We start from the raw sequence: 12442 nt of genomic DNA on the forward strand, positions 1-12442 counted from the left end.
ATCACTACTGCTATGGCATTTTATAGATTCAATAAAACCTATTACTGAGTCTTCTCTTGATTTAGGATTCTGGACATTTTATATATATCATATAGACAGGGTTGTAATTTAGACAAACAGGAAAAAAAGGTGAAAAAGGTGAAAAAGCCTTAATCCCATCTTACGTTTTCCCAGATATTGCAAGTCTCTGGGCCACAAACTTTTCTTGCATATAACCCTATGTATACTGTATTTACACACTAATAACACTTCTATACACTTTATTTTACTTAATGTACCTTAGAAACATTTACGAATCAGTATGTATATATCCACTGCATTCTTTGTAAATACTAATTTTCTATTGTATTTATATAACACAATTAGCAACCCCTTACCGATATTTAAATTGTTTTTCTCTATAACAAGTCTTTAGTGAACATTCTTGTACAAATATGTTATGTACGGGAATAAGTATCTCCATAGATAAATTCTTATAAGTAGAATTGTTGATTCAAAGACTATGGTGTACATTTTAAAAATCTGATATTGCCAAATCGCCTTCCAAAGAATTTGTAGCACTTTACACTCTGGGGGAACATTTCTAATCAACACAGATTTTTTTTTTTAAAGCAAACTCCGATGCTGTCAACGGCCAGGAAAATAAATTAGTGAAGCAGGCTGGGGTAAGAAAATGGCAAACTGGAGAGCATGTTCAGTCATTGCAAGAAGCAGCTTCTACTCAATTCCAGTCTACTAATAATGCCTTCTAGGAATCTCTGCCCAATGTTAAACTGTCTGATTTCTCAAAAGCCAAAAATCTGGACTTCTGCATGAAATCTCCAGGTTTTTAAAATGTTGACAACTCACGAAAAATTTAGAATTGGTGTAACAAACAAAACATATGTGTGAGTGGGACTCATCTGTTGGGCCTCCAACGTGTGACCTATGTTTAAAGCTACCATTGCCCCACCAAAGCCAACAAAGACGTCACCACAACCGGCTGTGTTTAGCATCTTGTTGAAAAACTAGGATTTCATTAGATTACATTTTGTTTTTGGATGAATTAGAAGATGGGTTTTATTAACTACGTGGTCACTATCCCCACAAACTATTTGAATAACTTAATCTACTCTTGCCCAGGTGTTTTCATTAATCAGTTTGCTACAATATGCTCCCTTGCCTTCTAGTTTCATTCCTGTAAAGTGCTGTATTTCTGTCTTCTTCCTTATATGAAACTACCACATGTTGTAAGAGTTATTTTCCTATTAGTGTAATCTTCTTTTACCCAAAGGAGAAGAAAATCTCGAATCATTTTTTATATTTGCATTCAACATATCCATCTACTTACAGAAGAAATTGTGGGAATAGAATTAAAAAGACTTGCTGCCTCTAGTTTAAATAGGATTTTTAATCCATATAAAATCTTTTTATATTAGCTAAATTCTTATAGCTTAGAAACTAAAGATAATATAAAAGAATAAACCCTAAAATTGCTAGCTCTATATAAAAAATATTCAAATTCATGTATATAAACCATGAGATTTTTAATGTTTTATTATCTCCTCTCCATAAATACCTGCAAAAGGATCAATAATGACAAAGCCAATGTATGATTATAAACAGAAATGCTTGTAAATACTAAAATTATAAGCAATGTAATATTAAATAAATCAGTTACCTATCTGAAGTTAGAAGGCAATGACCTCTTGTACAATTAAATTTCAAAAACCAACATTTTAAAAATTATTAGCTTCATTTGTTGTAAATAATGCATCTGAATCCTAATTTTAGGGCTAATAGTAATTTTAAAAGATTTCTTAGTTTTTAATGTAATCTGTTGAGAGATGTTTTCTTAATATTAAAAAAAAAACCCACAATAACAAAAGAGGACCAAAAAACATGTATTAAAGAAATTTTATGACTTAGCAAAGCTTTCAACATATATGCCTATATACATGTATATACAATACATATTTGCCTATATTGACATATACATTGTCTACATTTGTCAGTGACAAATACAGTGGCTGCTCATATGAGAAAATATGTATATAAGAGTCATTTTACCAATAATGATGCCACTGGATAATCTATTTTTAGTTTCCAAAGGCAAGGTCCTAAACATTACAAATTCCCCTATTAGTATTTTTAAATGTCTGAGTGTTCCTACTTCCCCTAAAAGGTATGCTGTAACTACTCAACTGTGTCTTTTCAAAGACACCCTAAAATTTAAAAACCCACTGCTTTGTATTACGCATACATCACTTGAACTCAACATTCTAATAATAAAAAGAAAATTTACAGAAAAATTACAAACTTAAACTGTAATCTGCACATCAGATTACGTTTTCAAATGTATCATTAGAGCTCACAGATAAAACAATAGTAACAAAAAGAAATCCAGTAAAATATTGTATTTTAATTTTATCTAAGATATAAATTAAAATAAGGCATAAGAAAAACTTTGAGACAATATATGTATGTGAAAAACTGACCACTGAAAGATGCAAATAATTCATACAATATAGCATAAGCTTTAATATATAAATTAGACGTCATTTCATCAGCTGTTTATTAGTCACATCAGTCTAAACTTTACATATTAAAATACTGAAAGGCTAGAAAACATCACTGCAATATAGATTCAATATGGGAAAATACATATTTGTGGCTTTATACACAATGTAAATTAATCCATTCTATACAATAGTTTTCCAAAATATAAATGGCACTTTACATGCAATAGGACATACCAAGCTGGATGTCCTAATATAATTTACTATATAGAAAAATAAAAGAGACAACACCTTTTTAACAGAACAGTTACATAGCGGACATGGAATGTAGAATAAGATTCTGCCTTAACACACTCTTGGATAAGATTAAAGAAATATGAAAAAGGACAGTTTCTACTATTTTCAATTAGCATTTTTTAAATGAAGACTACTGTGATTTATACTTTCTAATTGTATCACAAACTGAGAAAACATAAAAGGGAAAAGAGAGGGGGAAGAAAGGAAACCTGATCCTTTATGAATTTTAAACACCAGCCCTGCCTATGGGCTGCATTTAGGCTGCTTTTCTGTTGACGGTTTCCTAAATTACTTCTGAGACTCTGCATTGCGCATCAGCAGTCAGATGAATTTTCCAGACTTCATTATGCCATTGTGTAACCATAGCTTCCACAATGTAGTGCCACAAGAAGCCTGTCCTTGAGTATTTCTTTACTTGGGTATTCAGGTAACTTGAGCATGTTGATACTTTAAAAGAAAAATATACCACTATTAACTAAGAAATCTCTGAAATTTTTTATTGTTTTGTCTAGCAGTGAAAACACTACTCAAAATTAACATAAAACCACCCTCTTAAATTTGCAATCAAATTGGAAAACCCTGAAGTAGTATTGAAAAAGAAAAATAAAAAAAAAACACCCTGCTGCATTGCAGTTTCCTTTAGCATGCAAATGTAGTAGAAGAAAATAAGTTCCCTTCAGCCTAAAATAAATAAGCAATAGGGCAATTTAGTTTGAAATGATGGTGTAACTCAGTGATACTTATGACAGTGTAACTTTAGTGATACTTGAACTATACATATTCAATTAGAGTATAGGTAGGTAGTTTCCTCAAACATTTTCCCTACCAAAAAAGGGGAAGGCAAGAAACTATGTAGCTACTTATTTATCAGTGATTACAAAATGTTGAATAGAGATCACTGTTGAGATTTTCCTCTCAATGCAGCAATACAGTAGTTAGACCTTTGATCATTAATTAATTAAAATTAATTAAAATTAATTAATTAAAATTAATCAGAACAATTTGCAATGCATTTAAATAAACCAACTTAACATACCATGTGCTTGAAGTCGGTAGAAGATTTGGAGTATATGGCACAGCAGCAATTGTAAAGTTCTGCAATCCACTTCCACCCATGATATTAGCAAATCCACCATGTGGGACCCTGGAACTAAGAGTTCATATCTTAGTAAGTTGTAGTCATGCAAGGAAAATCTTGGTAACAGGTATATTTCAAATTAGCAAAATGACTAGTATCTAGTAGATGTTCATTAAATATTTGCTGAATAAATAAATGGCTTACTTGATTAATTCAAGCAACAGAGGCTCTTACATGTTATCCAAATGATTTCCCTGTCTGTGAAAAATATCTAGAGTCAAAGGGTTTTTGTTTTGTATTGTTTTACACGGTGGGAAAATTAGAAAATTCTTTACACTTCTCTTTCCAGAGATTTAGAACATTGGTTGTATTCTTTTTAAATGTCCCCTAACATAGTGAGACCACAGGAAGGTGAACAAACTCAGAGGTCTCACAGTTCCTAATTTCCAAACTTAAACTACAAAACTGCAGTCATCAAAACATTGTGGCACTGGCATAAAAACAGATACATAGACCAATGGAATAGAGAAACTCAAAATAAACCCTTAAATATATGGCCAAATGATTTTTGACAAGAGTGCTAAGAACCTCCAATGGAAAAAGGACAGTCTTTTCAACAAATTTGTGTTGAGAAAACTGGATATCCACTACAAAAAAATGAAGTTGGACCCGTACCTAACACCATATACAAAAAGTTAACTCAAAATGAATAAAAGACCTAAATGAAGAGCTAAAACTATAAAAGTCTTAGAAGAAAATACAGGGGAAAAACTTCATGACACTGGATTTGGTAATGATTTCTTGGATATGACACCAAAGGCACAGGCAACAAAAGAAAAATAAATTAGACGTCATCAAAATTAAAAACTTGTGTGCCAAAGGACACCATGAACTGAGTGAAAATGTGAGCCACAGGAGAAAATATTTTGAAATCATAAATATGACAAGGAATTAATATCGAGAAAATATATAGAACTCCTCCAATTTAACAACAACAAAAAATAGGGACAATTTTTAAAATTTAAAAAATAGGGACAGGACTCAAATAGACATTTCTCCTAAGAAGATACACAGATGGCTTATAAGCATTCAAAAAGATGCTCAATCAACATCACTTGTCAATAGGGAAATGCAAATCAAAACCTCATTGAGATAACCACCTCATAGGCATTAAGATAACTATTAAAAAAAAAAGATCACTAGAAAATAACAAGTATTGGACAGGACATGCAGAAATTGAAACCCTTATGCAATTGCTGGTGGAAATGTAAAATTGTGCAGCCACTGTGGAAAACATTATCGCAGTTTCTCAAAAAATTAACCATAGAATTACAGTAAATATCCAAAAGAACAGAAAGTAGAGACTCAAACAGATATTTGTACATCCATGTTCATAGCAGCATTACTCACAATAGCCAAATAGTGGACTCAACCCAAATAACTGTCCATGGATGAAAGGATAAGCAAACTGTGGTAAACACATACAATGGAATACCATTCAGCCTTTAAAAGGACATATGCTACAATATGGATGAATCTCGAGGACATTATGCTAGGTGAAATAAGCCAGTCACAAAAAGACAAATAATGTATGATTCCACTTACATAAGGGACCTAAAGTAATCAAATTCATAGAGGGACTTCCCTGGTGGCGCAGTGGTTAAGAATCCACCTGCCAATGCAGGGGACCCGGGTTCAAGCCCTGGTCTGGGAGGATCCCACATGCCACGGAGCAACTAAGCCTGTGCGCCACAACTACTGAGGCTACTGAGCCTGCGCTCTAGAGCCCGCGAGCCACAACTACTGGGCCCACATGCCACAACTACTGAAGCCCGTGTGCCTAAAACCCGTGTGCCTAGAGCCCGTGCTCCACAGCAAGAGAAGCCACCACAATGAGAAGCACGCGCACCACAATGAAGAGTAGCCCCCGCTAAACGCAACTAGAGAAAGCTCGCAAGCAGCAATGAAGACCCAACACAGCCAAAAATAAATAAATAAAAATAAATAAATCTATTTAAAAAATTATAAAATTCATAGAGACAGAAAGTAGAATGGTGGTTGCCAGAGGCTGGGGGTAGGGGAAATGGAAAGTTAGTGTTTAATAGGTACAATTTCAACTGAGAAAGATAAAAAGCTCAGGAGATGAATGGTGGTGATGGCTGCACAAATATGTGACTGTACACAGAACTGTACACTTAAAAATGATTAAAATGTTTAATATTAAGTATGTTTTACCACACACACTAAAAAAAAAACTGTCGAATAATGCACCAGGATTTTCTGTCTGAAATCACAGATGATATGTTTACATTCACAGGGAAAAAAAAACAATCCAATATAAATAGATCTCTTCCCAGCATTTTTCTTTTCTAGCTGGGAAGTAGTTTGGTTGCTATTAAACACTTTATTGATGAAATGCCTAAGCTTACTTTAGAAATCCAAGTGAATGTTAAAAGGATGCCTGCATCTTGCTAACAAAACACTAACACATGAGCAATTCCTACTTAGGGAAAGAGAATATCTAAAGACCTGAATATGTCTGTAAACTGAAACATTACTTTCTGTATATTTACCCTTTGCCTAAAAATTTAGCAAAGGTGACCAAAAATGAAAAGGAATAAAAGGCAAGCTGTTTTCAATTTCCTACAGAGGCAGACTTTAAAAACAAGTATTCCACTTCAGCAGGACAAGGTGAGAAGATGAGCCTTGAGACTGATTCTTACACAAATTATAGCACAGTATGTCAATAACAGAATGATCAATCTAATGTCTTCCATATAAATAAATTTTGAAAAATAAGCTTAAAAAATCAGATGATCCCCCAATTTTCATATCTAAATTGAAATTATTCTGTAAACTGATATTCACAAACAATCTCTGAAACCTTACTCCTCTTCCTCTAAACTACAATGACTGGGCCCCATACTTGAAAAACCAGTGGATCTTAGCTAAGATTATGGCTCATCAAGCTTAAGCATGTATGAGAAAAATAAATGGTCTTTGGTTGAGTATTATGACACCTGACATATACAATGTAAAATTACAGTTAATAAAAATGAAATATTTCTATTTTATACACAAAGAAATAATCAAGTCTGACTTTTATTATTCTTAAGAGATAATGAAACAAGAGTAAGACATTTAAGACAGCCTTGTAGATAAACAAAATATTGTCACCACCATAAAAATATTTTAAAGTTACTGCTGATACAGATTCTTGCTTCTACAACTGGAACACATTTGACTCTTTAGTAAGATTCTTTTAAATTATACTATGGACACAGAGAAAGACATTCTACAATCTAAATATAAATGACAGAATTTTCCAAAAAGTGGAAAAAAAAAAAAAAACCACACTCTAAGTCTAGAATGGCAAATGCTATACCTATTGATAACTGGGTCTAGTGTAAAAGGAAAGTTAAGGTTTAAAAGAACTTAAGGGCTTCCCTGGTGGCGCAGTGGTTGAGAGTCCGCCTGCCGATGCAGGGGACACGGGTTCATGCCCCAGTCCGGGAGGATCCCACATGCCGCGGAGCAGCTGGGCCCGTGAGCCATGGCCGCTGGGCCTGCGCGTCTGGAGCCTGTGCTCCTCAACGGGAGAGGCCACAGTGGTGAGAGGCCAGTGTACCGCAAAAAAAACAAAACAAAACAAAAAAAACAATAAAAGAGCTTAAGACTTAGTTTGAATTCAAAACAAGGACTCCATGTAGACTAAGTGCCGAAAAGTGGATTCTTCAACCTGAAGGTAAAGCTTAGCTCCATGTAGTTTCCCCTCAGCTTCCTTGGCTTCTACTCTTTTTTTTAAACCTCTTTATAATTGCTTTACAATTGTGTGTTACCTTCTGCTTTATAACAAAGTGGATCAGCTATACATATACATATATCCCCATATCTCCTCCCTCTTGGCTTCTACTCTTTACCCACATCCTTCATCAGTTTAAATGGATTCGCAGCTACACTTCTCGACCAATTAAATAGTAAACAGTGCAGTTCTTTTCAGCATTGCTAACCATGACTGCACTATTGACACGGGAGACGTACTGTGTATTACTAATCGAAGTGTTTTTTATTCTACAAGAGCAGCAATCTAACAGACATTTTTAGAACTAAAGAACTTGAATAATTGTTTCCTACATCTTAAAGACTCATACCAACTGAATCATGAAGGAAAATATAATAATTTATTAAATGGTGTTTAAATATAAACTGCTTAGAAAAATAATCAAAGAGCCCTGCCTTATAACATAAACCAAAATAAAGTCCAGATGGCTTAAAAATTGGTATGTAAAAATAGAAACTACAAAAAAGTTACAGAAAAAAAGGTAGATAAACATATATATACAAAATCTCGGGAGTAGGGAAGAATTTATTTAAAAAAACATAAGGAAAGTACTGATAATCAACTTGCAACCTAATTTAGCACTTTCATTATATAATTTTATAAATTAAATTTATAATCTAAATTACAGGGAAATCTGTATGTTTAACTTAATATAATTAAAAGGCAAATGATAAACTGGGAAAGATATTTGCAGAGTTAATGTCCCTATATATACAGAACATTTAAAACCAAATTTTTGAAAATGATGGTAGAATAATGTGCAAAAAATAAAGGAAATACACACCATACAAAGTATACATATATGAAACTATGAAAATAAAAATGATTATATCCTGTATTGATAGAATAAAAGAAATAGGCTGAGGTGAATCCTGATATTTTTCTGAAGGTTAAATGAACAATGTCTCAGGGTTATAAAAATTTATATACGTTTGTATCTAAAAATTTCCCTTCTAAGAATTTATCCTGTATTTTTATCCTATATATCTTATATATTACATTTATCCTATATTTATAAATAATCAAACTGGGCTGCAAGTGTATAAAGCACAAGAATTTCTTATTTGTTCAGCATTATTCATAAACAGGAAAATGGAGCAATAAAGGACAATATCAATTAAGGGAGGTCCACAGACTGAAGAATAGACGGCCATTTAAAAAACTAGATCTATAAATGAAACAATTTTTAATGATATATTGCTAAATTCAAAAGTTATAAAATAGGAACAATGTTTTTTAAAAATAAAAATTTATATATGTGAGAAAAATTCTGGAAAAATAACCAAAATTTTAAGTGATTATATTCAGAGACTAATATTAAAGGTGATTTTTTAAAAATTTGAATTGTCTAACCTTCCTACATAGAAAAAATAATTTTTGTTTAACGTTTTTGTTTGTTTGTTTTTGTTTTGCGGTACGTGGGCCTCTCACTGCTGTGGCCTCTCCCGTTGCGGAGCACAGGCTCCAGACACGCAGGCTCAGTGGCCATGGCTCACAGGCCCAGCCGCTCCGCGGCATGTGGGATCTTCCCGGACCAGGGCACGAACCCGTGCTCCCTGCATCGGCAGGCGGACTCTCAACCACTGTGCCACCAGGAAAGCCCTTAACGCTTTTTATTAAATTACTCAAATCTCTAGGTATTTCTGGCACTAAGTAGCCAAAAAAAAAAAAAAAACCTGACAAGATTTTCTTTCATCTTTAGTGTATAATCTGTGAATAATTCATGTTTTATTTATTCTTTGCAATTAGGTATATAGTATATATTTTTCTAATTATATACCTTAAAACTAAGAAAATACAGCAAAATATTAATAGTGTTATCTCTAAATAGTGTAATTACTTAATGGGATTTTCATTTTCTTCTATCTATAGTCTCCATTTTCAAAATTTTCTATAATAGTTACGAACTACTTTAAAAATAAAACAGTTGACTTTAAATTACATATATATAAGATATATATTCACACTATGTTTTTAAAACAGGTAGGAAAAAAATAAATACATCAAATTATTTACAGTGCTTATTGCTGGCAGGTGATGGTTTTTCTATTTCTTCTAATTTTCTGTGTTCCAACTTTCTTAGAAGAACCATGTACATTTATAATGGAATGACTGAACTATATTTTCATAAATAGGACACAGATGAAATTCTAACTTATCAAGAATGAAAATCAGGAATTCTCTGGTGGTGCAGTGGTTAAGAATCCACCTGCCAATGCAGGGGAAACGGGTTCAAGCCCTGGTCCAGGAAGATCTCACATGCCGCGGAGCAACTAGGCCCGTGAGCCACATGTACTGAGCCTGTGTTCTAGAGCCCGCGAGCCACAACTACTGAGCCCACATGCCTAGAGCCTGCGGTCCGTAATAAGAGAAGCCACCGCGATGAGAAGCCCGCGCACCGCAACAAAGAGTAGCCCCCGCTCACCACAACTAGAGAAAGCCCATGCGCAGCAATGAAGACCCAATGCAGCCAAAAATGAATAAATAAAAAATTAATTAATTAAAAAAAAGAATGGGGCCTCCCTGGTGGCGCAGTGGTTGAGAGTCCGCCTGCCGATGCAGGGGATACGGGTTCGTGCCCCGGTCCGGGAGGATCCCATATGCCGCGGAGCGGCTGGGCCCGTGAGCCATGGACACTGAGCCTGCGCATCTGGAGCCTGTGCTCCGCAATGGGAGAGGCCACAACAGTGAGAGGCCCGCATACCGCAAAAAAAAAAAAAAAAAAAAAAAAAAAAAAAAAAAAAGAATGAAAATCAGACCTTTTCTTTTACATGTTTCAGAACTGTAAGTTAAAAGATGTTTAAATCATCTGTTTTCTAATATCTATGATATTTAATTGGTTCCAAAAGTAGACTTTTCCAAGTGTGGTATCACAAATTATTTTTCAGGCCACAAATCTTAAGACTTTAAAGTTTGATAAGAATTGAAGAAAAACTGCTGTGTATGGGTATTATTATGTATTGTGTGCGTGTGTGTGTGTGTTGTCCCAGCAACAAGTGTTGGCTACTATCGCTGACTTATCTGCAGAATGAAAAGACTACCAAGTTATAAAATATAATATACATGCTGATAGTTCTGATTGGAACAGTTTATCTTTTATACCTTAAATAAACATTTACTGAGCACTACTGTATGTTTTAACTTTAATGCCTAAATAAACCTTTGTTTAATATCTAAAAAAATGGAAAAGGAGGTGAGAAATTGATAATTCAGAGTAATAATTCATTTTGAGTTGTATATGTCTAAGCCATTAGAAATGGAATCTATTAAATTATTTCCACATTATCATAAAAACACTTCTTACCTGCCAGTAACAAACTGCAACAGAAGAACTCTCTCCTCTGGAGTAATATCTTCCACAACTTCCCAGAACCACTAAAAACAACAATAAAAAACTTAGCTCATATTTCAGAGCAACTGCAGGCTTCTTAGTACCAGAGAAATATGCAATATTCATAAAGCATATTTTATTCCATGAAACTCATTTATCAAAAAAAGATTTCATACAAAGCGTTCATATGCAATTCCCATGAGAAGATTTAGGGAAAAACTTTACTTTCTTAATTAATGTAGGTTTTCATCGAATAGTGCTGAAAAGCTTACAAGATTAAATACCAAAACTTAACTTCATTCTAAGCTCTAGAGAGACTTTACCTGAATAACTGGATCTTCTCTTTCATAGCCACTTGTGTATTCAGTATTTTTTATCCAATCACTCACATCAATTTCTGGCATGCCAGAAAGCAGTAGCTCCTTTGGGGAAGAAGAAAAATATTTCATTAATCTTCTCTGGAAAAAAAAGTGATTACATTTAAATAGTAAATTTGCCTTAATTAGAAACTAATCCCATGTAAAACTGATTTATTTTTGTAACAGTGTCTGTAAATCATCAATAACAAGTACTACCTGATACTAATAATCTCAAATATTGTGAGATGTGGAAATGTCTCTACACTGATACAATTTAATTAAAACATGAGATAAGAGTTCACCTTTATATAGAAACACATATGCCACAACAGTTTATATGTGCAATAATTTTGTGAACATTATTATCTTCGGTTTATATGTATTTTATGAATTTGTTAAATTCTATAAAAATACTGTACTCTCAGTATGAAAATGAAAACAAAGACCTAAATAAATCTGGGTTAAGCAAAGGAAAAGATCAAGAAACCCTAATCACTAGAAAAAAAAGGAGTTATTATAATAAAAATAGTTATTATTTTTAAAAAACCAAAACAGATTTAATCCTTTGAAGAACTCTATTCTGGAATAATTCCAATCCAACTTTCAAGTCAAATTTCTCCAAGGTGAAAAAAAAATGCAATTTTCCTACTAATGACTTTTGGTATCCTTCTTTTTTCCAGGAAGATCATCAAACAAACAAAATATCAATCCAATAACTAAGAATGAAATTAATAATGGCAAAAGTATTTACCATCATGTTCCCCAAGAGAAAAGAGAACATGAAAAAGGCTTGTCCAAATCTCTGAATCAGCCCGTATTTCAGTTGGATGTGTTTACACAGTAAAGTGAGGTAATAACTAGCCTAAGCTTAACACCAACAAGCCAGAACAGCAGACTTTGTTACTGCAGAGATAGATACCATGTGGTTCAAAATCACTTCTCCTACAGCAACTCCTCATAATATATACCTGCCTAGTATAGAGTATGCTCTGAAAAATACTAATGAAGGCCAATGTAAGGTGGTGTCTCAGAACTCTT

The 12442-nt window shown here is 33.5% G+C and overlaps 1 protein-coding gene across 2 annotated transcripts in view; it reads right to left on the reverse strand.

Moving 5' to 3' along the window:
• Positions 1-1882: 1882 nt before the first annotated feature.
• HACE1 (HECT domain and ankyrin repeat containing E3 ubiquitin protein ligase 1) overlaps positions 1883-12442 on the reverse strand; it is a 97685-nt gene continuing 87125 nt past the window's right edge. For both annotated transcript variants that reach the window (XM_081251361.1, XM_081251360.1), the window contains 4 exons: positions 11369-11467; positions 11019-11089; positions 3832-3945; positions 1883-3242 (listed from right to left, as the gene is read on the reverse strand). In XM_081251361.1, coding sequence (XP_081107487.1) covers positions 3140-3242; positions 3832-3945; positions 11019-11089; positions 11369-11467 — 387 coding nt within the window. In that variant the 3' untranslated portion in view covers positions 1883-3139. The remainder of the gene's footprint in view (positions 3243-3831; positions 3946-11018; positions 11090-11368; positions 11468-12442) is intronic.

The sequence above is a fragment of the Mesoplodon bidens genome, assembly GCF_964165515.1.
Source record: "Mesoplodon bidens genome assembly, chromosome: 12".
Taxonomy (NCBI): domain Eukaryota; kingdom Metazoa; phylum Chordata; class Mammalia; order Artiodactyla; family Ziphiidae; genus Mesoplodon; species Mesoplodon bidens.